Below are 27,366 nucleotides of genomic sequence, written 5' to 3' on the forward strand. Positions count from 1 at the left end.
AAGTGTGATAAAAGCCTGGCTGGACCTGGGTGATGCCAGTAAGCGGTTGGCCTTTACACCTCCAGCGTGCTCCTTACTGTGATAATTCTCTCTGACTAGTGGCTCGAGTGGTTCGGCTGAATCATACTTCCTCTCTCAAAGTCTCCATCGCACCATCAAGAGGTTAAATGGAGATTTTTTTTGTGTGTGCGCGGCTATATTTACAAGGCTCGGTTTGAATTTTTAACAAATATTAATTATCTGGCCGCCCTCATAACCACAGTTCAGAAGTGGTTCAGCCACTTTAAAGAGTCAAGAGCAACACGCGGCGTCTCCAAAGTCGTGGGAGAGGCCGTGTTGGTGTTTTATGCGGTGCTCCTCTTGTTGACTGGCAGCCTGTTCCTGCCCTGATGCACAATGCTTACACGCTCATTTCTGTGCCGAGGGTGCTACACATTGAATTAAAAGAGTTCTGATTGATAAGGTAGTTGAAGGCAAATCTGCTCCCACTAATTGTCTTTCAAATGCCCTCATTAATCAAAGCGGAGCCGGCCCGGTGACGGGCGCTCCTGTCAGCTGCTCCGCTGCAGGCTCTCCTCCGGCCACTCACCTCCCAGCGTGACGCCCGCTTCCCCTCTGTCAGCCGCCGCTGTCCGAGGGCCGCGGGAGCACAGGCCATCCGTCCGTCCGCCGCACACCTGCCTTCTGCCAGACAGGATCTGACCGCCCCCTGCCACCAGGACGGCCCCAGAGACCAATTTAGCAGCCACTTAATGATTCATGACTTCAAGTGGTGGAAATGAGGGCAGCATATGATAACAGGAATAAACACATTTAATTAGCTCCTCATATACATTATTTATTTATTTACCTGCTCCCTGATTAATTTATATATTTTGTGTTTGTGTTGGGGGGATTTTTGGTATTCACAGCATCTGGCAGGAGCCTTTGTTGTGTGGCTGCGAGAGCACGTTCTCCCACACCTATTTTTTAGGGTGGGGGGGGGGTATAGCGGTGTACCTCCTCCTTATCAGGGGACCTTTTGCAGGGTGCAGAGGGGCGGGGTACCGGCAGGGATTTGGCAAGCCCCCCACAATGAAATGAAACGCAATGGCGGGGAATATTACACTTTAAAATATACAGTTCCCTGTGCTCTAAGTAGCCTTGTTTGTGAATTTCCTGACAGGTAGTTACTCCCCCAGTTTTCTTTGAGCATGGGGCATACATTTTCATGGAGGCACTAATCAAAGCTGTGCTGTGGCAAACAGCACAGCCACAGTAGGCCCAATCAAAGCCGCGTACCTGGCGCTCCTCCATAAGGCTCTGGGAACGCTGATGACAACTCTTACCCTAGCATCTGCCATCGCATCCATCACAGGTTGACTACCTTCACTCTCCCACTCCCCATCTTTCGCTCTCTCTCTCTCTCTCTCTCTCTCTCTCTCTCATAGATGCAGGGCAAACAGGGAGGAAAAAGTTGTCCTGTTCCGCCCTGAGCCCGGCCCCGAGAATCATTAAGCAGCCGCGTCGGATTTTCACGCCGCACGCGCCGTCATTGTCATAGATTTCCTCCGATTCGTACTCGCGATTGCTCCCTCTTATGCTGATTACAGAGGGTAAAGAGAGAAGTAGGAGCAGAAAGCCAAAGCGAGATAACAATTTAGACTCTGTCACCGTAGCCTCTTAATTAGCCGCTGTTGAAGGAATAAACTATAATTGTCTGCATGGCAGCAAATTAAAACAGCTGGTGTAAAACAAGTTCAGGAACACAATCTGGGAGTGACCTCTAGCATTGCCCGCTCAAGGCTGGTTGTCTTTGTCACGTTGGTGAAGGGAAATCAGCGAGAGCGGTGGGAGTGCGCTGATGACAGAGAGTGGAGAAGGTCAGAAAACCCTGCGTCCAAAGTGGCGGATGCCGAGATTCCCACTGCCCACTGGCCTCCTCCGCTCCTCCGTCTACGGCTACGTCCCCCCTCTTCTCCTCTAATCCCCGGCCTCCAGACGCCCTCCTCTCATAATGACACGGCTATCAAACCCAATTGCTGTGGCTCAGACCCAAGGCAGTGCATTAAACTCCTTAGTGTCTGATTGCTCCTCAAGAGTCAAGTGCTTGTGTCCGCCCTGTCATTCCCCGGCCGCCGCCGTCGCCGCGGCCCCGGCCGCTCGGCGCCGCGGCAACAAGGGCCCTCACGCAGGACCGACCCACCCACCCAATCACTCCCTGACCTCTTGCACGCATGCACGGAGGCAGTGAGGCTGGGCCTGCATATGAAAACACAGAAATGCTGATAAAATGCTGCCAAGCTTTTTCTGATGCTGTTCATAAATGTCTAATTGATCTACTGTATCTGATGAAAGCGCTGACTCTATTTCCTTTTCATTAAAAAGTGAAATAAGGCACATAAAAGACTTTTCAATACAAACACAAAAACTCAACTAGCAAAAGTAAATTTAATTATTAGATACCTCCTTTCATTTTTGAACTCTCTCAGAAATTTCTAATATTAAAGACTAACACGGGCTGTTATGGTTTTATCCGGTAATATTACTCGTGTGTTATCCTGACATCTCTTGAAATGTCACTTTCAATAACTCACTTGAAGGACTTGCACTTAAAAAAAATGTGCTCAGTAAATTCAAGCAGCCCTTCGAGGCCTGCGTTCAACTTCCTTTCATAGCAACAATAAGAAGCATAGTTGTCTTAGTTTTTAGTCGCGGCCTCGGCGCCGGGTCACGGTCGTGTTGTCTGTAATGCTGATTGCGACTGCAGCAGTTTCACAGATTTTGATTAGGTTCAAACCCTGCAGCCGACGTCTCCGTCTGGCATACGATTAGTAAACACCAAACTCCAGTTGATAAATAGGTGAAGATTCTCAGTCCCTGTGTTCCACTACTCAGCCAACCTGCTTCTTCACTCTAAACATTGACTGAAGCAGCAACATGAAAATGAAGATAAGTCACTATTTGGGAAGTTCAACTCTTCTCCAGAGAGAAAAGCAAAAAGCCTGAAGACACATCGATAAAAATAGTTCTGAACATTTGACGTCACAGCAGATTCCACACTCTTATCATCTTTAAGATGAAATGCCTTTTTAGTAGCATTTCAGAACAGCGTTTTTATTGTTGTGCATAATTAATTGCTACATGTTGTAAATCTACTATGTGTTACAATAACAAATTAGAGAGCGGCCAACAGCAACGCTGCTGTGAAAGCACCTGCACACACACAAACACACACACACGGAAAAATAATGGCAATGAAAGAGCAAATACCTGTAAGTGTTTGTTTGTCAGTATGTGTGTGTTCCTGTACTGTACATGTGCAATGTATGTATGTGGGTGTGTGTGTTTGTGTGTGTGTGTGGCTCAGTGCCCGCGTGTAAGATGAAGTGCGGTGTCGGAGTTTGGGCAGAAGGTGAATAACTACAGTGCTTACAGTGTAATCATGGTTCCTGTCAGCCCTGCTGCAGGAGAGGAGGGGGCGCCCGGCAGACTGAGCTCCTCCGTGATGAAGTACAGGCACAGAGGAGCGCTCTACACCTGGATATTTATTAACACAGGCCTGACAGTAATGAGGCCTGAACAGGTGGGCTGGGACACACATATCAGAGTGAGGAGCATCCGCCAGGAGGCAGTGGGGAAGACGGTGGAGACAAGTGGGAGAAGTTCACCCTGCAGGAACACAGCCCAGCACCGAGCCGAGGCTGCACACCCACTCGCACCCTCAGACGCGCCTGACTCCAAACAAACCAACAAAATGTTGTTTTTCCTCCTAGGCCGGTTGAACTCCTGCATATCACACCGGTAAATTCACTTGGAGCAATCGCAAACAAATTAAACGTGCACCCTGTAAATAAAGTAGGTGACAACACACTAGAAGCTAAAGCTTCCTGATGGTTTACACTTTCACTTGGACATGAAAATACGACTGTTCCGTGTTGTTTTCACAAAAACAACCCTCTATAAAAACAACTCCGTTATAATTTTTGAGCATAAAGGCTGAGAAACGCTCAAAGCGGATTGGTTTAAAGCATGAGATTCATCCTCCGTGTATCCGCTCAGGCCTTACCAGAGGTTGACGTTAAAGAGAAAGCCACGGATGTGATAAAGGGGATTAAAGCGAGCGCCTCTTGGTCCAGGCAGCGTGGACATCAGGCAGCTCAGCGCACATCTCAACACACAGCGCAACGCACAGCGCAACGCACAGCGCAACGCACAGCGCAACGCACAGCGCAACGCACAGCGCAACGCACAGCGCAACGCACAGCGCAACGCACAGCGCAGCGCCACTAAGACCGAGGAAGCTGAGCAAATCACCAACAGCCAGGGACATTCTCCAGACCTCATTAGGGTTAAGGACATACTCATAGTTAGGTTAGGGGGTAAGGGTGAGCGTGAAGTCTGGAGCATAGAGTCATTACAGCTGGGGGAGCCGGTGTGTTTGTGCGCCTGTGCTGCCTTTCTGTACTCCACTTGTCTTATTAAGACCCTGAGTGAGGCTAATCAATGCTGTCATCTGACGCTGAACAGATGCAGCGAACAAAGAAGAGGAGGAGACCACTGCAGGCCCAAGGTGCATCTGCGGGGGAGGAGAGCCCGGTGCTGCCTGAGCTGATGCTGGCTGATGGCACTCCTTGTCAAGTACCCCTCTCAGAGACTAATGGGTGGAGAAAAGGTAGAGGGTGACTACGTCCAACATTTCATGTCAAATCCACCTTAATAATTCGTCATTGCCAGCTGTGACTGACACAAACTGGAGGTGAGACGGCTCCCCGTGCCCACCCAAAATGGCACATGGGGAAATTCACTTAACTACGGTAGTCGAGCGTGGATGGAGTCTGCCGTACTGTGGCTAATCTGAATTTGTGATGTGTGAAAAAAAAGTGAGGCCTGCGCTTTGTAGAGGGGACGTGATTTTGAGAAGGATTAGGCCGAAGGGACGGACGCACGGTCGGACGGAGGGAGGGAGGGAGGGAGGTTGGTTGCCGTGTGACCGCCGCTCCCCTCCGTTGTCGGTGTCTCTCACTATCAAGTCCTGTGGAGCTCGTCCTCCACCGCTCTCGCTCTCTGGACCGAGAGCGAGCGACTCAACCAGGACTGCGGACGCGCTTTAAACCCAGAGCGGCGACTACGAGCTCCAGCCTTCCTGCTGAGTCTGCGGGGAGTGTGCACTCAGTGCTCCTAACAGATGACCTTGGTCTTATCAGGCCACGTCTAGATCTTGCAAAAGCAGCAAGATTTAATATTACTATTAAATAATATTGTTTATCTGTCACTGTGTTCGAACATAGCCTCCATGAACCCCTCTGCATTGTAGCTGGAGGAGGAAGCCAGTGATCTTCGCCATCTAATCAGCTACAACAACTGTTTTAGATAAGTCTGATTTCAAAATGTGTGATGCAGTACAGTAGCTTGCGGTTAATCTACAAAGATGTGTATCTGCCACCATGGACCATAAGCTTCTTCTCCAAGTGCATGTTCTGGAAGAAAGTACGCTACAAGTGTAATTGGAAAGCGACGCACTGTACATGGATTTACAGTAAATGAATACCCCACACGTCCTGCTTTACACATCAGTAAAAAAAAAGGGCTTTCCCTTGTGCAGCGGTCCCATTTTTAGACCTCCCGTCAAACCAATCAAACGAGAATACAATGGAGCTTTATTAGCCTGTTCCCCCTTAAAGGCTCCGCGAGGAGGACAGATCTCCACACCGAGGAGAACAGGCGGCCCCCTTTTAAAGAGCCCGTGTCTGGGGCTAATCTGGTAAACTCCCATAAATGCTCCTCAGCAACCCACATGTAAGGAATTAGCAGCTCCACACTGTGTGGAGAGGCCTTAAGCCCGGGATATACCTCCAAGATTAATTAGCTCCCAACTTTGGATATTATTCCAGAATCTTAGTGCTACGGAAATTAGCCCGTCTTCAACTCCATTAGACGGTTTTGTGCCGCGGTCCGGGGCAGGGCGCTGGGGTGCTTAGCAAGGCACCGTCCTCCATAATGCATGTCGGCCTCATCCGTACACTGACAGCACTTAAGAAACCTACAGTCGTTTGAGTGACAAAGATCTCATCTATTTTTCAGGTCCGACTCTCGCTGCACAAGCGAAGATCTTATGTGTCACAGTGTGTGTGGAGCAACTAAGTGAGGTATCTGCAAACGCGCATGTTGTGTGAGTTCTAGGGGCAATTAGAAATGTATTGTTGGACAACAGCCCTGGATTTACTTGAATTATCTCGTCCGCGCGTGTGTGTGTGTGTGTGTGAGTCACAGTTTTAATGAGTTCTTTTCATGCAGTCCTCCGCGGCCTCGCTCGCTGGCGCTGCAGATTTGCTGGCGCTTAAGAATCTGCGCGTTTGACTGGAGGGGCTGGAAAAGAAGCTGCCAACGGAAGGAGGACGAGCAGCGCGGATCGGGGGAAGGAGCTGCACCTTTAAGAAGCAGGAAACACACAATCCCCCTGCCAGTGAGAAATCTGGATCAAATGGTTCTGAGGACGTGAACTGGACTGGGCAGCGCATGCCTGAGTCAGAAGACCTGAGACTCTGAGGCTCCGCGTCGTTTCATGCGCTGCCTCTGAAGCCGATTTTATTTTACATGCTTCCAGTGTATTATTCAAACCACTCCCGCTGCCATTAGTTCAAACTGTAGACAACAAGCGCTCGTTTAAATCTGCTAACTAAGAATTATTTTTCCTGACTCTAACATGTTGGGAAAAGTGTTTTTAGTGACATTTAAAAGCTGAATGTCACATCCGACTTCATCACATGCTACTTTCCATTAAGCATCTTGTGACAGCGCTGCTCTGCATATTAAGTTTCACTTTTCCTCACAGGCGGGGCTGGATAATCCATTATTGTAGCATTAGACCAAACTTTTAAGCTTCTTCGGGACCGGCCAGGCCATCTCCAGTATTTGGCAACATCTGACGTGGGCGGCTTCTTATTGCACATTAGGCGCTTTTAGACACAGGAGCAGAGCATGTGGTGAGTGATGCATTAGGATGCAGACAGTTGAAGATGTGTGCTCTCCCCTGGATGCAACTCGTATTGATTTCTGTAGCCTTTTAATTTAAGGCACTTTCTCTTAAGGCTTACTTAATGTGAGAAAAGGCCGGATGCACATTCAGCTGTTAATGCTCCAATCATGGTAAATTAAAAATGCACAAAGCCACAGATTTAAGAATCGTTTCTCCGACTTAGCCCGTGTCTGCTCATCTTTAAACAATGGGGGAAAAAAAAGCTACACAGCACATTGGTAGAAGTACTTATTAGCAAGTACCTTAATGAGACAGAGAGGGGACAGCTGATCCCCTCGGAGGCGCCGGCTGACGGCCCAACTAGACGCGGCTCATTGCGGAGGGCGTGACCTTGCTAAACAGCCTTGAAAAAGCACAAGTGACCACTCACCTGCTCGATAGCGAAGCGAAAGCGCCGCCTGCAGCCGCCGCCCGCCTCGGCGGCGCGCGCCGCGGGGAGGGGAGGGGCCGCGAGGTACCGGAGGCTGTCGAGCAGGCCGAGGGCGCCCGGTGTCAAGCTCATTAACCTCGGCAAGAAAAATGTTTCAATGAGACAGAAGATATGCGCGGCGCCGGGTCACATCCTGAAGTGCTGCTCCTTGTAAAACCTGAACTCTCACCAACTGACGCAGCAGCGCCGGCATTTCGTCCATTAAAGGCCCTCTCTGAAGCTCCTGGAGGATAATGGGGAACTGTGTATGATACTGTAAGTAGATTTAAATAGGCAGAGCTGGAGGAGGCTTCCGTGTGTCTTATGATGGAAATGAGTGGCCGTCATTATGCCGGTGCCTTGGCCCCTCAGTGTATCTTCATTTATGAAGCTTTTCATATAGTCGTCCTCCGCCCTGGCCTGTTCAAATAAAGCCTTGTTCCAGACAGACACAATCAAAGTGATGAGTAAACACATACACTATGTCTATCTAGCCTATTAATCTGGGCACCCAGCTGTGAGCAGGGCTTTGCTGCCCTATCTCCTCCGGTCCACACAGTAGCCTGCTGGTATTTCTGCCGTGTTTGGATTTCATCGAGAGCTTGGGATCGTTTCAATGCAACACAGATCAGAGCGCGCTGCTGAATGGATTGTGGCTGTTTCCATGAATATTTTGAACAGGCAGTTTAGGGTGACAGCGTGTTTTGAGGATCTGGAATGCGGACAACTTAAATCTGAATTTCAGCTCGCCGAATAATCACAGACACGGAGCGCGGAGGTGGATAAGGCGACGCGAAGGGGCAGCTTAACGCGGCGCGGCTCCGACGCGAACGCTGGATAAACGGTACAACACATAACACAAAGGGTCAAATTAGGAACTACATCACTGTACACAGCAGGCGAGTGATGAGTCAGGAAAAATCTGATCAGAAAGACGTGTCTGTTGGCGGTATTAGCATGCTAAGCTAACTACCCTAAAACATAAAACCAAGCAAAATACTGTGCTTAGATTGGCGTCGGGAAACACAAATGTACCAGCAAATTACATCTTAACGAAACTTTAATGGAGTAAAGGCAGAAAAATGTACTTATATTCGAACTATTGATGATAAACACGACATGATACAGGACACCGATCTCCAGTCAAAGAGGAACATTAATTGAGAGAAGAACTGTTTGATGTTTGTGATGATTTAAGATAAAATATGTAAATATACGTACGCAAAGAGCTGCAGAATAAATACAGTTTATGTTTTCATACACTAAATAAAAGGGAAAAAAAATGAGCTGATTCTGAATACTGTGAGTGACTCATACAGTCAATGGAAAACTGGAAAACATACAGTACCAGGATACATTTAAGTTGTATATTTACTATAATCTATTATTTCCTTCAACCAAAGGTTTAAAAGCCAAATGCCAAAGATTGATTTGACTTGACTATTTATTTTCACTGTAATACTGAGTGACTGGTACTAGTACTGGCCATAACCTACCACAGCTTCATCCCTTAAACTAGAGCAAAACCCTCTAGAGGTGGTCACCTAACAATGGGCAGCGGTTGCAGAGTCACAGTAAATGGACGTGACAGAAATCAGCTGCCACAATTTTAGATTTGGACTAAAGCAGCCACACAAAAGGAAAACTCCTTCACCGCACAAAGGCAGCTCTCACTCCAGTATGAGCAGGAAATGTGCAAACGTTGAGGTGGATATTATGGAACATTATGAATATCAAACTATGTTTTTAAATGCATGTTTACCAAAGTCAACGTAGACGGAGACAATATCAAGGACATGTCCTACTGTACACAAGAAAAACGAGGCGATATCTAAAAAGAGCCAATGCACAGATGTGCTCTGTGACTCTGCAGGTGAATATTCCATGACATTTCATCTGCAGTGGTATTAAGGTGTGGGATGACACTGGCCATGCGGGTAGTGGCTGGATGAAGCATGAAATTCATTGTCAAATACTTTCTTCCAGTTTAGGAGAGGAAAAACATGCTCGATGTCGGGATATAAACACAATTTACTGCCACAAATGACGTCAAATTACCTCCTTCTTTTAAACACACACAACCTTAAATGCTACTGAATCTCACCCAAGACATTTCTCTGTAATCTGACCACTCTGTCATAATGAAATATGTCTGTCATTTTAGATGGCTCCATCCATAGAACATATGGGTGCATTAATAGAATATATGAGGAATCCTATTACGCATTTGAAGCTCAGTGTGAAATGCGTAAATTGCAAATGGGCCACGTGGCGGAATGTGCTAGAGACCTGTTAATGAAGGGCTCTGATTAGCATTTGTTAAAACTCAGTGAAGTTCTTACATGCTAAAGGTCAGACTGCTGCTCTGACATGAAGAGATGAAAACGTTCTACTTTTTGGGGGAATGTCATGATTTGAATTAAGATTGTCAGATTGGCTGTAAGCTCGTATCACAGTGCAGGCGTCTTGTATGACCTTTTCAAGGAATTGTCATTTTCCGCCCCTGTGATGCCACCATGGCTCAGCGGGGAAGAGGCCCCTCTTCTCTCGCCATGTAATTTGTCCTGGGTGTTACCATTCACACTGCACTACTCCCAGTCGCTCGCCCAGATGCCTATGTATCTGCGGACCAGCAGGCTGCGACCGCGGAATAACGAGAACCGCGCCGCTCGGGTTCTAGTCCGTGCCCCGCTCCGAGCAGGAAGGGCCTCGGCCGCGCGACGCCCCGGTCGTCGGCGGCGGCGGTGGCGGCGGCTCACAGATTCCGCCCGGCTCCGGCGGAGGAGCAGCCACTGGGCTACGGCAAATACGATGGCAGTTAACAATATTAACTACACTCGCTACAACAACTACACTCATGGGCGGCCAAGCGCTGAAGCCAGCTGTTGGAAACTATTTTTACACACAACGAGGTGTGTTCATAACAGATAACTTCCCTATGGAAGCCTCTATGAGCAGCGCGGTAAATAAAAAGTATGAGGCCAACACTGCATTACAAACCACAACATTCTCATTTGTTGTCCTTTCCTGACGGTGACGTCGTTTCACCACAGCACAAATTGTCTTTATTCACGTCCCAGCTACGCAACACAATGAATCTCACTGTGTTACAACAGAAACAAACCGATCATGTTTTGCTGAAGTTTACCTCAGAAGCCAAAATCTATCAGATCCACAGATGTACCGAGGTCCAACACCGCGGGTCTAATCAATTATGACCTCAAACCAAACTCTAATAATGGTGTGTGTCGAATGCAACCTCATCTAAGCAAAAAGGAAATACCTTGACCTTAATACGTACAACGTATGAAGAGCCATGCTGTGTCACAGAAAGGCCCACACAGACCCGCTCAGGCGTCCAGACACCACATCTGCTCAATCGAACCCGGCCCCAACAGTCCTACAGCGTGCTTTAATGCGTGTTGTGCTCACCTGCTGGATGCTAATAAATAACACAGCGCTTAATGAAATGACCACAGACCAATTAACACAAAGTATCACAGCAATGACTGTGGCTGACATCAATGATAACGAGGTGATTGCGAATCGTAGAGGACAGTAGGGCAGCAACAGGGGCAAACTAATACAGATAGAAACACTATAAGAGGCAACAAACCCATAAAATACATGAAAGCTTAATATGGAGGGCAGGACACTGCAACGTGGCTGCAGAACGTGTTTCCTCTAACCTGGTCCAGAAACACATTTAGCCACTGTGACGTGACTTCTGAAGTCTGCCTTGGGAGATTTGCACCTACAGTGAAGATCATGCAGCATAGCAGCCTTATAGCTGATGTGGCACCGGTGCCCTTTCACAGCTAATTGGTCGCTCTGCGCTCATCATCTGGTTATCAGCAGTGATTGGCTGATGGTAAGCTGCAACTGGTCATTCGAGTGTCACTAGCCTGTGTTCCTGTAATTAAAATCTGCCATCCAGAACCACATCCCTCGTCGCCACTAAACCCTTTCGTCAGATGGCAGGGCTCAGATAAACTGTCCTGCAGCTATTTTTTTTTTTCTGATGAAAGAATAACACGACCGCAGCGAAATGTTTGGGAAACACGGAGAAACTGGCGGCGGGCGCCCAAGATAAGTTCAGGGCTCACTACGCGAAGATGAGACCAGTCCAGTGTAAACGAACTATTGCGTTAAGACACAACAGGATGAATTAACATGGAGATAATAACAATGGCTGCTGATTCAATTCATTAGTAGTGGAACTTTTAAACAGTTAAGTGCTTCATCATTGACAGCGAGCGCTGGACGACTGTGGCTAACTAGTGGATACTTGATATTTTAATGATGTTGAACATTTGTTCGGGGGGCTTTAACTACTGGAGGACACTCCACTGTTTCCACCAGGCTGGCCTTCAGAAACGCGGACGGCAGGAATCTTTGGAAATTAATTAGAGACAAATCCCTTCTCTCTGCTGAAGTGTGGCATTTAAGGCATTGTCCTTGGTGCTCGTATAACACCACCTTTCAGCGCCGACCCCTCTCCCTCCACCGGTTGGATAATGCAGCCTAATCCACATTAGCAATCACTCCGGTCCCTGTTGTGCGGTGGCAGTCCCTCCTAATTGCTGGCATTATTAGGTACTTTACTTGTAAATTTGAAGAGGAGGAACATCATTCTGCTGCATCCAAGCAGCAAATGATCCAATTTGCTTAATTTCCAAGAAACCGGCCTGTTTTCTCCTCACTGCTCCCCCTATTGTTTCTGCGGGGAATGATCGAGCGACACATAATGGAGCAGTAGTCATACGGGTTTCATCAGATACGTCTGACTTTGTTGCAGGCTTCAAACAGGCGCCTGAAATTAGCTCGCATTCAAAGGAGCCAGTGCCATTGTTTAGGATTTCCAAAGGAAGCCGAGGAAGAAAAATACCTTTTGATATATTATGACATCTATCCCGCAGTGCTGCGGAGTTGTTTACTTAATTAGAACGTCTCATTCATCTATAAATGGAGGACGCCAGCATCAAGGCAGGAATTAGCCCCTCAGACTTACACTCGGCTAATTCCACGCTAGCGCGGAACATCGGGCGGAACGTAAACATCCGAGTGTCCGGATCCGCGGGGAAGCGGTCCGACGGCGTGCGAGTCTCCCCTTCACACGCTCGCTCGCGTTCCCGCTCCCCCGACCTCAGTGACACTCGCCCGTTTTAAACTTTCACACTGGCTGCTGTGGCTGCGCGGCACATGCTCCTCCTTTAAAGAGATTTTCTTATGAGTTGTTGACTGCGGCTCGCTCTTTACCGCCGACTGTGTGAAGGGGCCTGTCTCTCCCTCTGTCTGTCTGTCTGTCCGTCTGTCTGTCTGTCCCTTTGTCTGTCTGTCTGTCTGCCTGTCTGTCTGTCTGTCTGTCTGTCCCTTTGTCTGTCTGTCTGTCTGCCTGTCTGTCTGCCTGTCTTGCTGTCTGTCTCTGCCTCTGTCTGTCTGCCTGCCTTTCTGTCTGTCTGTCTGTCTCTGCCTCTGTCTGTCTGCCTGCCCGTCCCTCTGTCTGTCTGTCTGTCTGTCTGTCTGTCTGTCCCTTTGTCTGTCTGTCTGTCTGCCTGTCTTGCTGTCTGTCTCTGCCTCTGTCTGTCTGCCTGCCTTTCTGTCTGTCTGTCTGTCTCTGCCTCTGTCTGTCTGCCTGCCCGTCCCTCTGTCTGTCTGTCTATCTGTCTGCCTGCCTGCCTGTCTGTCTCTCCCTTTGTCTGCCTGTCTCTCCCTCTATCTGTCTGTCTGTGCGTCCATCCGCCCGCCCGTCTGTCTGTCCCTTTGCCTGTGTGTCTGTCTGTCTGTCTGTCTGCCTGTCTGTCAGCCCGGCGTCCCTGGACTGTGCGCAGGCAGACATGCAGGGAGGGCGGGAGCAGCAGTCGCCGTGGCCCAGGGCGTGCACACCAAGGGGGAACAAGGCAGACATGACAGCTTGGTGACACTTGCTTTTGTGTATCATATCATTTTAACAATCATCTGCATTTCATTTATGCGAGACTCGCTACTCCAACGCAGAGTGTCAGGCCCGTTGGCCTAGTTAGGCGGAGAGTGAAGCTGGCTGGGTGAGAAAGGAGCTGATGAAACCCTCCTGTCCGTGGCCTGCTGACAAGCCTGGCACTCCAAATGAAAGTGGAAAGGCAGCCTTATTACAGTACGTTTCATACAACGAACGGGGAAACAAATGTGACTTGATATCCCAGGATGCCCTTTGTTGTTGTTATTACTGCTGTTGCTATTGTCAATAATGGTGATGATAATGCCCGGTGCTCTGCTTTGTTTTCTTTTTGTTCTTCAACCCAAACAGGCTTTGTTGGCAGAAGAGCTGTTGCAGCCGGGAAGAGACAAATTTCTCATATTGAGGCTTTCGCTGCGATTGCGGACCTCTCCTTTTGGATTTAAAACTCAAGATGAAACTCCGGATTCCGAGTTCATCTGTCTCTAACAATGTGATAAACAAGGCCGCCTTGCGCCGGCTGTTTATCCGGGCTTAAATCATAAAGTTTGGGCCTGTTTAGAAGTCTCGTAACCTTTTATCTCTGCAGCACAAACAACCGGACTCAGTCGGGGCGTCTTGTGTATTTAAAGTGAATCTAGTACAAGACATTGAACACGATGGATGACTTTGCATTATTAATGATTTTTTCTAAACTGGCAACCTCTTTCATGAGGGTTTTGTGGAATATTTACCACTAGCTGCTTTTATAGATTGCATCAATAAGTAACTGGCATTCTGCAGCCCGTCCCAGTCTCTCGACGTGTCCTTCAAACCGGAACAAAAACCTCTCTGACGCCGAACGTGGCCTCTTTTAGTTTTGTACTCTCACATTAAAGCGCTCACACAATCGCACCTTCATGCCGTTGTCTCAGCGCATTTGAAATGAGCCCAGATTAGCCGGTCGGCCCTCCTCCATCCTCCGCTGGCAGCGCCGTCCGCTCTCCATAGAGACAGGAACACTGGGAGATAAACATTTAAAAGCTCTTCATGTAAAAACAGTGGGCGAACCCCGGTCTCAAAAAAGGTCTAAATACAGAAATGAATAAATAAATACAATGAAATGTGGGCAGTGTTCTCGTTTTGCAGCTTGGATGCAGCCTTGTCAAACGGCACTTAAAAGCGAGGGAGCCGGTCTTGGGGGAGGCTGAGATGTTTATTCTAATGGATGCCATAATGAATGCTTACAGAGTCGGGCCTTGGCTTCGATAGGGGGCTCTGTGCCAGCATGGTTTTAAAGGAGAGCAGCCACTGCAGCTGCCCTGGGCGCTTGGCACGCCGACTTCCCCACAATCTCCCGGCGCACACAGAAATGGCAGCGAGGACCTGGAGATAACCACCCGTGAAATCTCGCATCACATGCCTTTGATTACTTGTCCACTATTTACTGTTTTTAAACTCTGAACTTCAAAGGAACGACACAAAATTCCCGGCGACGCTCCCGCATTGAGGATGCGTGTCTACAAATGGTCGCACAAGGGTCCGACTTGGGAGTTTACAGAAACGCCCGAATTAAAAATCAAACTCTGTAACCGACTACTCGCAGCTTTTACGGCGGCGGGCGAAAATCCCGGCGCTCTGAAAACAGGGGCCGCCTCCTGTCATTTCTCGCGCACGTGTGTCTATTTTTCCAGATTCAATACAGCGGCGCGTGCAACGTGTGTCGCCGACGCGTGTGTTTGTGTGCGCGCGCGTGCCTGCTGGGGGTGAAGACTGAAGCGCTTTATTAAAATGATGAGAGCAAGTTCAATTTGAATCATGCAGTGCCCGTCAGTGGCTTCTCGAATTGCAGGGCTGATGAAATTGCTCTTGCGGTTATTTAAAAGCAGTTGTAATCCATCTGAAAATGCTGTGATATAATCCATTTAATTTCTTATTCCTCGCAGCAATAACACTGAGTAACAAAAATCTATCAAAGCAATGTAGCCTGGTGATTTAGTAATTATCTTTATTTTACATTATTGCAATTCAGCCAGGATTAATTAGAGTTTTATCTGAACCGAGCGGCAGGTCACTTACCTCGGCTCACAACAATGTGTTTTTATCTTAATCATCAACTTCCACAAACTCAATTGTGACCCACTGCGCCAAGAAATGATTATTTTCTGATGCACAAAATCGGCGATACACAGAAAAACGCAGCGAAGGAGCGATTAAAGGACGCCAACTTTTAATTTAAGCAGGGCACTGCAGCAGCGCTGCGGAGGCCTTAACGGGGGAGGTCACCGGTGGGAAACAATGTCTGTGGAGGGAGCTGCAGGATTTATCACATGGTAAATGCCAAGTAGTGATTCCTATTTAGTAGAAGTCCCCAAATATCCAGTATTGATCAGCTGTTTAAGTTGAGTTAATGTATGAGTGATGTCGGGTGTGTTCTCTAATGGGTAAGTTGCCTGTAGGCGGTGGGCTGGTAATAAGACGGCAGACAGCCACATAACTCAGCCTGTCTCGGAGACCACTCTCTTTCTCCTCCACCTGGGCTATCTGACATCTGATATTAGTGAAATCACCAGCACTCTGGACAGAGGAAGTGGAGGAACCAAGCCGCGGTGGAGATGTACGGGGTCTATAAAAGCCGTGGCGGGTGAGGGAGAAGTAATTAGAGCTTTATTCACCATGAAGGCACCAGAGTGGTTTTGTTTCCATCATTGTCAACACGCGTAGAGCACAGATTATTGGATTATTGCTGTTTTATGTCGTAGCTTATCTTTACATCGACCATTTTGCGAAGGTTTTAGGTCTGGTGATTTTGGGAATCCCTCTATTCGGGCAAACAGTGGTTCTTGATGACTTGTACTGACCTACTGTATGTGAGACACATAAATATCTGGCAACTGTTTGTCTGTGTTTTTACTGTTTGGCCCAATTCTTTACTACATTTTGTAAAACTTCATAATAAATGCTTAATAACAACAAACAATAAATAAACCCTGAAGCATCCTCATACGCCACAGACCCACACCTGCATTACAATGCTATGATAACACAAGCAGCTTCTGTTAGAATTGATCTAAACACTTGTGTTTTACATAAACATATTATAATCACAGTTTGTGGTAAACGCACTGCAAGATTAAAACAGAAGGTGCTGTTGTGGACATCAGCGGTGGTCTGTCCGCTGCCTACCTGCCTGCTGCTGGATAGCACACATAAAGGACTGTCCTCACTAAGATTAATTGATTCCTTCACATTTGGATTCAGTTCAGAGAACCAGAGAAATTGGTTGTTTTGACAGTGGCGTGGTTCTCCCGCGCTCCCTCACAGCCTGAAACACACAACACTTGAAGACGGGCAGCGTCCGTAGCTCTTCCTCAGCGGCTTTGGTACATTAGCATTAGCGTTAGCGGAGGTAATTGCCACGAACGCCATGATTATGAGGAATCGCCGGTGCCGTGGATGTGGCAGGACGAAACGCCACCCGGCGGCGGCGGCGGCGGCTTCTCGGGGAAAATAAATACATCGCAGGCAGCGGGGAGAAAAAGAATAGCCTCTGATTTAAATTTACCTTGCCCGCAGGTACGAACGCGAGGTATCGACGCCTTCGCCAAACACGCTCAACAGGCCAAAATAGCAGCGCGTAAACCCTCGGCTGTGGTGGGACTTCATGATGGCGTTTTCATGTATTTTGATCATACCCTCTGCACTCCCAGCAAGCCGCTCACGTTTTCCGCGGCATAAGTGCTCACGTCTAATACCCTCAGAGGACGTTTTGGTCTGTCTCTATGAGTCTAATTTACAGATATCTGCATGAATTGGGAGGGCCTGGGGCCAACCATCTCATGTCTTTTTAAGGCAGGGGGTGGGTTGTTGCGTTAGTAAGCCCTTTCGGGACAGGAGCAGCATTTCTGATAAGATCAGCGGTGGGAAGTGGTGAGCCGGGCCGTTTGTTCTCGTTGGCCATCTCTCATGTTGTACCACTGATTGGGAGGAAAGCTAAAATTGCTTTCACCGGGGCTCACTCCAGCAGTAGGCAATGATAACTAACAATGCCCCTGGGACCTAGTTAAAGCTGCATCACACGCGCTGGAAAACCACTTTAATGTGGCAGCATTAGGAAGCTGTCAGTTGGGTTGGTGGGGAAAACAGATTCCAACTCATCGCGGATTTTGAAAACATTTGTTATCCTCACTTCAGCAATGCATCTAATCAAGCCGACAGTTTTAATTTCATTTCACACAGCTTACCGTGAAGAAAAGTAAAAAATACGGTTTAAAGATCATAAAAAGCCGAGATACAGAACAGACAATTACCATGTTCCTGCTCCTCACTCCGCACCTCAGCCGCCGCGCTCAGTCATGGGGATTGTGCAGCTCTTGCCATGCAAAAATACATAATGCAAAGCTTCTCTTGTTTTACGCAGGTTACTGCAGGCTTCAGGTGCCGCTCACTGCATATACGTTCTACTGCTTACATTATTGACCCATGTCTGCAATTTCTCTAAGTGCTCCTTCAAATCTGCTTCTTATAGTTGCTGCTAATTACACGAAAGCCTTCCAACAAGCAAAAAGAATATAAATATTCATCTTTTTGAAGTTGATATGATGACATGAGCAGCTTCTCAAACACCGCTGTCAGTAGAGGTGCATTACATGTACGTGTTTCCCGGAACGCTGCATACAGTGCTGCTGCTGGAGGTCGGCCCACACTGTTCACCTCGTGAAAACATTGTTATACTGTGTAAATGTTAACGTTAATACATCAGAACAGTAAACACCGCTCGCTAGCCCTTATTGAGCCAGGCTTTTTTGAGGTGCTTGACCAGCGAGACGCACAAATGTGAGCAATGATCTCCACCGCCTTGTACGGTGAATCAAGCCCAAGAAAGAAAACGGAGGAGATAACGTACAGGCGAGTGGAGAGACAATATTGATCTATTTAACCGATCGCCGTATGAATTTATACCGACCTCCACATGGATCCTGTCTCCTGCAGGCTACTACATGACACGACCTTCTTCTTCTCTTTAACTGTATTACGGCATAAATGATCCACATTTGCACTTTTTCTGAGAAATAAGCTCCTGTCAGACTGTATGTGGGTGAGAAGTTTATGTTTGCCTTTCGTTTGTGTTGTACTATTTGTATTTCACGCTATATGATGCAGCCTTAAATAGTTTATTCCAACCCAGTAAGTAAATCAATATCTTTTAACTTTTCCTCACCTATTGTCTTAAAGGATATTATCCACCATTTTAACACCCATGCAATATGTTTACTTTTTGTTCTGTTTGGAGTAATATGTCAAAAACAAGATATAACATGGAGGCTCATCCATTACGCGCTCCCCACCGGCGTAATTCTGATCACTCAACAAAAGACACCCTATCTTTGCTTAATGCCTTCTTTTCCATTTCGCAAAGCTCTCGGAGTGTCCAAGAGGTGTTCTTATCCATTTAATATATGCTCACAGTGAATCCTGTCAAATATAGATTTGAATCAATAGTACTCTAGAGTGGCTCGTTAAACTTAAATCAGCTTGGAAGTGGTGCATGCCTGCCTCACAGCTGCTGTCATTAACCACCGCCTTGCAGATTATTGGAGAAACGTCCTTGTGTGAGCAGATTCACCAGTTTACCTGAGGACTGTCGGCTGGAACTCCGATGTAAGATGAGAGGTACAAACAGCTCGTGTTCCCCACCCTCTAGTCCTAAAGCAACAAGACGCACAAAATGAGTTTTTGGAGAGTCAAATGCTGTTGACTGGCTGTAATGTTGTGTCTTGTGCTTTGTGCTTGCTGTGCTTTGTGGAAAAGGAAGAAACCTGGGCAACATAATACACAGGACAGGTTTGTTCGTGCGTTGAAGCTGTTCCGATGGTTATGTTAGGCCAACATATGGATTATTACACAGCTCAACCCTTTTATGTTTGCAGGACGAAGCTCATAGCGCCTCCTACGTCTAGCCGTCATTGAATTAAGGCCACAGTTTCAATAACTAAACACCGTAACCTTGATGAAGGGAGGCGTCACTGCAGCACAGATGCATTCGACTGACTACTATCAGTACTGCACATAATAAACTGGAGACTCAGTGCATGTTGTGCATTGCAACTGAAAAGTCTAGTTCTTATTCAGCTACTAATCACTGGAGACGAAGACATCATTAGCCCGGCTCCGGATGGCCCGCCAACTTTGTTGTGGTTCGAGAATCATTAGGATTAATTCTGAGCCGTCTCCATGACAACTGAGCAAACTCTCTCCGCTGAGGAAGACGGAGACGTGGTTAAAAGCGGAGTGGACGAGCTGTGTGAGCTGGTGCACCGTCGATGCCTGGCATCAGCCGGACTGAGTTGCTGCACACAAACAAGTTATGCCATTGTTTCATTGTAAAGCACTGGTCCAGAAAAGGCACAGCGTTGACTGATACATCCTAATTATTGCTTAATTATGTTTTCTTTGTGCCGCAGACTTAAAAGATTCAAGTTATATAATTAGTAATTCTCGTAGACGATTTGCTGCTAATAAGCTAAAACTGCACAGAACAAAACAAGCAGCCTGTCTTTGGCTTTAATGTTCCCAGGATTTGCTCCTCTCTCCACTTAGCAGCTGCATGAATGAACAGAAATACTGAGGGGACGGGATTCAGTCACGTTCCTGTAAAGAGTCTACTGCACCGCCACGCCTTGTGGGAAAGGGTTAACTGCGGCAGCAACAATAATGAGAGCGCAGTGAGACGTGTGAAGTAATTAGTCAGTCTGCTCTCCAATATTTACCCAGTTAATTATTTGTGAGTATTACTCTTGTCTTCCTTTCAGACGGCTGCCTGTGTTGTTTTTTCCACACCATTTGTCACTGTCCACCTCTTGTGGGTTCTCATCCCTGCATCCTGTTGTTACCCCCCCCTTCATCTCCGACGGCGGGCGAGTGGCATTTCGGTGAACCCTTGCCAGCGGAGGTGTTAGACCGTTGTCCCTGACTGTGAGAGGTCAACTATGATTATTTATTCATCTGTCTGTTTGTCTAATGTTGGGAGCAAGATGTGAAAACTTTCCTGAGTGCTGCACATCACAGAAAGGTCAGAGCGGGGACAGGCGGGTTCACCCATGAAGCCGAGCGTGTAGAGGTTGAACTCGGCCTTACAGTCACAGAAATATGACATAATCACATTTACAGAAATATGTTTGACTGTAAGACTCTTTCAAGAGAAGTACCGCAAATGGAGGCATGAGTGGAGGCAGTGAAAGTAGAAATCCACTTACTAGTCACTATTAGGTTCATACGTACGGTCTAATTCAATACAGTACAGCATCTCTGCCATTCACTTTACATTTACAAGATAAGTTAAAGCTGCCAGAAAGGTGACAAATCTACTATATGTTTATTACTGACGTCACACTGCATAGTGGGGTATATTAGGTTAAGAGAGGGAACCAAATACAAAAGAATATAATTTTGTTAGTTTCATCTGGACTAAAACTGAAAGATAAAAATGATAGGAGGCTGTTAGCACCTTGACGTCAAATCGGTGTAAAGGTCAAACAACCAGGAGACCCCAGAAACCTGGTGACCTGTACAGTATACAGTAGTATACAGGATGTGTCAAGCTTTTCATGCAATCTTTGGCAAAAATTTAAATAAAAATATGTCTACGATATTTCAACACGTGTGGAACTATTTCTTTAACCCGAAAAGACAGTAACTGTGCTCGAATGGCGCACCATGACCTGGATGGTGGACAGAGCTAGAAGAAATCTATTATCGCTGTCATTGCTTAATTAATATTTCAGAAGTGGAGGAATTATGTCTCTGGCCAATGAATGTGGGGGTGGGGTCAAAGCAGAAGCAATGAGGTGGGCTTGGTTGGCTGAAAGAAAGACAAAACAGTAATTATTTCATTGTGGCATGACAGCAATAATATTACAGTAATGCAGTGTGCAGTGAGCTTATCTGTGGAACAAATGAGCTTTCCCCCAGGAGAACAGACTGCAACACTAAGCCTAAGGTAGGGTTTGCGTGGCTGTCTTTCTTTCTTTCCCCGTGACACACACTTTCTTCCCCCCTTTCTCTCGGCTCCCTTTTCAACATTCGCATTCACAGCACATGCAATTATTTTAAAAAATAAATTTAGCACAGATAAAAAAAAACTGGGCCTCTTGGGTGACGCAAATGACTTCCTTGTTTTTATTAGAAGACAAGGTGTTTATTAGGGGCCTTGTTGGCTTATTGCAGGAGGTTTCTGAGTTTGAGTAATTGTCCAATTAGGTGTAATTTCAGGATTGGTGCTAACCCAGGCGATTGTGCTGTAAGAGGAAGACTACCACCGGGACACACATTAATGAATCCCACTGAGACCTGTCTACCTTTAAGAAAGAGAGACGGTGTCTGCTTCTGTTTCGCCTTCCCAAATCTTTTTAACGAGGCATTATAACTGGGATTTACAATTGAGACAAGGCACTACTACTCCCTCCCCCACTTGGATGTTGCTTATTCCTCACTGTCTGTGCACTAGGTTACAAAAATAATTTATCATTCATGTTATTTCAGTTCTCTGAGCAATTGCCTCTTATTCAAACAGAAAGGTTACCTTAATTGTTATGTAGCTCAACTATTTATGCCCTGGCATAAAATGCATGTTTGCTGCTTCATGGAAAGGTCACTCATTACAACCCAAATAACTTTCTCTCTGTCAGTGTTTGCCGGCTACTTCACACTGGGAGAAGAACAAGGTTTTCACTCCAGAGGATCCCTTGCAGCATCCGAGCCGATGAGCCGTAGTCGTAGCCTTTCGTAGGATAACTTTCTGTTTCCCCTTAAAGGAGCAGTTCAACATTTTGCAGAAAGCTATTTGCAATTTAATTATACAGTCAACCAGGACAGGGAGTTTCCTGTATCCAAACATGAGGTACTGTGAAAACAGCCAGTTTGGGTCAGTTTAAAGGTAAAAGATGCTTAGCAGCCCATTTCAACCAGTGACCCATTATAAAAAATGAGGTCTAAAGTGTCATGGAGAGTTACACAGGACGGTAGGTGGTAGCCAGTGTGAGGTTAGCTGTTCTCCCCCTCTGCAGTCTCTATGCTAAGTCCAGGCGACAAACTTCCCATCCAATTCCTTGCAATAAAACAAATAAATGTATTTCTCATAAATTGGAGCTGGTGGTTTCAGTGGAGAGATTTTGCGTTGGCACGGGACGCTGCTAATACGAGAGCATGATAAGAGCGCGCCGCAAAATGCGCTTGGCAATGAAAACGTGTTGTATACAATAGTCATTTTAAGAGAAAGTGCTGGTGAATGAGGCGGAGGGGGCGAAATGAAACAAAGGAAAGGAGGGCAGCGCTAGGTGGAGAACTGGGAGGACCTGTTACAGACACAGAAACTGAAATATTAATAAGGACCAGGGCTGTGATGTTTAAACTCTCAGACAACATCCTCCTGCATGTGTTTACAGGCAAACTCTTGGTGGACAAATAATCGGGAGTGGGCTGCTCTGCAAAACTCAACACGCCGCGCAACATACAGAGGTCTGGCTCAAGAAACGGGAAAGAGACCATCACATATAAAAGGCCCAGCCTTTACAATATGTCCACACGTGCTCCCCGACACACCGGCTTGTTTATCTGCAGGGGAGCCGGCAGGACTCAGAGGGCGGAGATGAAGAGAGAAGAGTCTTCATTAGCTCCGAGCTCAGTGCAGCAGACACGGCCCCACACCACCTGACCCCCAGCGCGCGGTGCAGACGGTCCCAGAGTGGACGCCGCGCTGCAGGCCCACTTGCTTCCAGGCAGTGGGGAGATAAAGCACTAAGCTGCTCATATGAATGCCAGCAGCATCGGGAGAAATGTGTCTGAAGCTCCCATCTCGTTTGGGTTCACGTCAAGGTTGCATTACAAGCCAGCCGCCCACCACCACCAGCAACACCACCCTCTCCTTTCTCTCGTCTTCATCCCTTCTCACATTAGAGCCTCTCACCGTCTCACCAAGAAACCACTGACACCACCACCAGCACATCACATCCGCGCAGCAGCTACCCACTGCTCATCTTCACACTAAACCTTGTCCTTCTTTCAGGCTTACGTCTCAACACTCCCTCAGAAATAAGCCATTTCAAAAAGATTCATGAGCAGCTGGAGCCGCCATGCTGTATAACCGCTGCCATCACAGGCTTGCTCGCTGATACAGCCTGACGTCTCAAAAGACTGCAGGATTCAAAACAAAATCAGGTTTCCTGATCCTGCGACAAACCGAGCTATTGGGAAGGCGCTTTTGCTAAGACTCTTTGTGACATGATGATTGGAAGACAGGCTCAAATTCCCAATGAATATGGATGCAACTGTTTATGCCTTTAGGAGAGAAAAAACACAAGCACATACTTGACTGGTAAATATTTGTGAAAAAATGGTGGAAAGCTTTTGGCAAGGTGGGCTATACAGTATATCTGTTTTGTTAGGCATAGATTATTTCTTTCCAGTGTGTGGGCTTGGACTGTCAGTTCATACTATCTTAAAAAGGATTATCTGATTCACCTAGGTCTGATTTCAATTTGAATAGGTGTGAATTTATTTTGCAGTCCTCAATATCACATACAAATAAGTCCCCTATAATCCAATTCCACCCTCAGCAAAAAAAAATGGTTGAAATAAGAATCTCATTATACTGTCCTGCTTTATGTTGGCTTGTTCCCTCACAAACAATCTTCTGAATTCAATATCGTAGTGTTTAATAGCAAATCCCGAACGGACGGAAGTGTACGTGAACGGCGGGTGACGTTTTTCTAATTGAAAAAAAAATAAAAAATCTGGCGTAGCAATTGATCACCGGGCATTAATTGACTTCCAAATCGCATGTTATATGTATTTACTGCGCCTGCGACAGAGAAGTCCTGGTGATTGAAGGTGGTGGTATGAAATGAGATGGCATTGTGTGTCTCTGGCTAATAATTCCAGACGGAATAGTTTCTCACTCTGCTTGACATGATGCACCCGGAGAGAAATATGGAGGCAGAGGGGGGAAAGTTAAGGTTGCTTAGGTTCATGCCGAGGCCTTAGAAGTACAATGAATCAAGCTTTACTAAACCTTGGGAGTGGTGAGGGCCTGTGTAATTTGCTAGGAGAAGTGTTCTCTGAGGAGGTGTCTGGTGCTTCTGGCCCGAGGAAGAGGCCTGCCCTCCTCTGCAAGTGCGCTGCGATGTGATGATAAGATGAGGTGTCCTGTTTAAGAGCTTGATTAATGGCGGCGCATGAGATGGCCTCTCAGCTCAGACACTGTTTGCCTTTACTGAAGTACACTTGTGTTGAGGCTGAGGAGAGCTCCTGGGGTGCTCCACTTCATCCCTGCCCAAACCCCAAATTACCAATACCGCTGTCACCACAGCTCATCTTTACTTAAGGCATAATGGCGAAGATCACGATCAATTTTCCCAGGTCCATTGGAGCAGACTCCTTCATTATGTTTAAAAACCATTCACACTGATTGATCCATGATGAGTGCACGCTATTGATAAATAATTAAAAAGCTCTCTCCTTTTATTTGGGGGTAAGTAGAGGATGGAGAGGACGGGGTGGGGGTCAGGGTTTGGGTTATGTCAGACCACTGGGCTCTTAGCTGGTGTAATGAAGCCTGGCCCCCTGCTGTGACACGCGCATCCCCAGCTCCCTGTCGGCCCCTTCACTTTGTCCCAGAGAACACGCGGCCAGCTGGATTCGTCTGCCATATTTGCAGCAATCAATGCAATCTGGCTTGAAAGAAAATCAATACGACGTGTCCACTTATGCTTCAGAGTGTGAGTGAGAGAAGACCCCTTTCTTGGTCAAAGCTACAAAACCATCACATGGCACTTTGTAATATATATATTTATATATATATATACCAAATGGAGCCTTGGAGGTAAAATGGACCATGAGCACAAAGAGATCTAAACCACACAGAAGTGATTTTGCTGTCACCTTGGACCATGTGAAGCATCGTCTTCTTACGGAGGTACATAGTCCTTTCACAAATGTTCAGTATTCATTTATTATTTTCTACTTATTTGTGATATTTATGATGCTCTACATTATATATAAACCTGTGATCTGGCTCCATCCACTACAGAAGACTTAGAAGGAATATTGTATTTCCACTTGGTCACAGAACTCCTGCTGTTTGGGGAGGTCTTTAGCTGTTAATTTAGACCAGTTTAAAGGGCATTTTAAATTTCCAGAAAATTGCTCCCTGAGGGAAGAGCCTGTGCTGAGCTGTTTTCAGAGAGACAGGGCCAAGCTGACGAAAAAAAAAAAAAAGAAGTGGTAAAACACAGGAGACGCTTGGAGCTATCAGGCGTTTTCTGGGAGGAGTGTGTGTGAAAGCCTGGCAGGCCCAAGGTGTTGCCCTGAACCTCGGGGTTCATCAGCGCATGGGTGTTTTTTATTGCTCAACCCACCCGCCCCTACACGCTACCGCCACCTGGCTAAACCAGTTAGCACCACCGGCTTGGGGTCGTGGCTCGCTGACCCTGGTGCCAGCGGTTCCTGGAGGTGTGATATGGGGCCTCTGGTGGAGTCCCGTCCACAGGCTGCTGAATATCACCACACGCCAGTCGTAGACTCGCACCTCGGGAGGGGAGCACCACGACTGTAAATGTGAAACAAAGCAAGGTCAACTCCCACAGACAGGCGAACACAAACACACTGTTTCCGAGGTGGTGTGTGTGTGTGTGTGTGTGTGTGTGTGTGTGTGCGCGTCATCCTGAAGCCAGCATTCACTGCCCCTCTGTCAAACACAAACAGAAAAAAAGCGAACTTTACGCTGTGTCACACTTTTTGCCGCTGATATCTGTCTAATTGATGACTTTGTGCCACATCAATCCATTACGCATAATTTAACATGGATCAAGTCCCACATTAACATAATCACCCATTGGATATTCTGCATAGTGTGACAAGCCAGTAAAGAGCAGAACCTCCGCCTGAGAAGGAGTGACAGTCGAGATGCGCCCCGCGTGAGTGGGCAAACACACCCACGGTCGCCTCCGCGCCCACGCTGACGCGCGCTCCCACTGTGGGCCGCGGACGGGGCTGATGTTAAGATGTCAGATCCCCGTTCGCTTTACGGAAATGCCGGGAGTCCAGTGTGAGCGCCTCGTGTTTACGCGCGGCTCCATTTGAATAAACAGGCACACATATGCACGCGGGGAACAGCTTGGAGAGTGAAGGGTGTGGAGCCGACTGCTTAGACGCTGCCGTTTGCAATCACTAAGCAGCTTTAGTGTCTCCTACCACAGTCCTGATTTAAAATTCATAAATGCTAATCCTTCATAATTTACAGTTTAAAAAGCAGCCCTGCTCACAGGCCCTGTGGCCACAGCTCTGTCAGAGTAATTATACCAAGGAGCTGGGAATGGACTAGTAGCAGAGACTTTCAACAGTCAAGGAAATCCCCCACACTGGCACCAGACCCAATTACTCCAAATACCTAAACAGATTAGCAAGTCATTTTCCAGTTCAATCTGAACATAGGTGCCAAATCGGTGTTTTACTTTAGTCAGGTGGGTAAATAGCATTAAAGTTGGGACATGCCTGTTTCTCATTAAGTGTGCAGTATGCCAAGTAATTTTATTAGCCATTTCATTTAATTTGTGGCCCCAGCGATTGTCTTTTACAAGGTTACTAGGCTCTCGCTCTTCCTCCGGTGTCAGAGGGTGATTTGCTGCCCTCTCACTGTTCACTGACACTGTGTGTGTGTGTGTGTGTGTGTGTGTGTGTGTGTGTGTGTGTGTGTGTGTGTGTGTGTGTGTGTGTGTGTGTGTGTGTGTGTCTAGACGTCACCATGAACCGATGCCTCTATCTGGGGAGGTGCCAGGTTCTAAACCAAAAATCTTTGTCCTTGTGAGGACCGAGTGCATTAGTTTAGATGTAGATCAGCTGTGATTCTCTCAGCCAAGGTCACTAATAGGAAGCCATTATCCAAATGGTCTGATTTTACTGTAATGGTCGGCCACAAAAATCACTGAAGGTCCCGCCGAACGGGGCCTCGCTTTACACGTAGAAGCTCTC

The 27,366-nt window shown here is 47.1% G+C and overlaps 1 protein-coding gene and 1 long non-coding RNA gene across 5 annotated transcripts in view; one reads left to right on the plus strand and one right to left on the minus strand.

Annotated features, from left to right (window-relative positions):
• stk33 (serine/threonine kinase 33) overlaps positions 1-4,604 on the plus strand; it is a 40,712-nt gene extending 36,108 nt beyond the window's left edge. Inside the window, exon 15 of the mRNA XM_055507176.1 lies at positions 4,510-4,604. Within this exon, the coding sequence (XP_055363151.1) occupies positions 4,510-4,589 (80 nt within the window). The 3' untranslated portion in view covers positions 4,590-4,604. The remainder of the gene's footprint in view (positions 1-4,509) is intronic.
• Positions 1-27,366, minus strand: part of LOC114852596 (uncharacterized) — a 136,050-nt gene that overhangs the window by 19,238 nt on the left and 89,446 nt on the right. The window contains exon 5 of one of the 4 annotated variants that reach the window (XR_008694101.1): positions 18,998-19,047. The exons of 2 other annotated variants lie outside the window; for them this stretch is intronic. This is a non-coding gene — a long non-coding RNA (uncharacterized LOC114852596). Of the gene's footprint in view, positions 1-18,997; positions 19,048-25,601; positions 25,946-27,366 lie in introns of those variants that run through there. One more of the 4 variants, XR_008694098.1, reaches the window with a different exon arrangement.

Source organism: Betta splendens, chromosome 3 (assembly GCF_900634795.4).
Source record: "Betta splendens chromosome 3, fBetSpl5.4, whole genome shotgun sequence".
In the NCBI taxonomy this organism is placed as follows: Eukaryota; Metazoa; Chordata; class Actinopteri; order Anabantiformes; family Osphronemidae; genus Betta; species Betta splendens.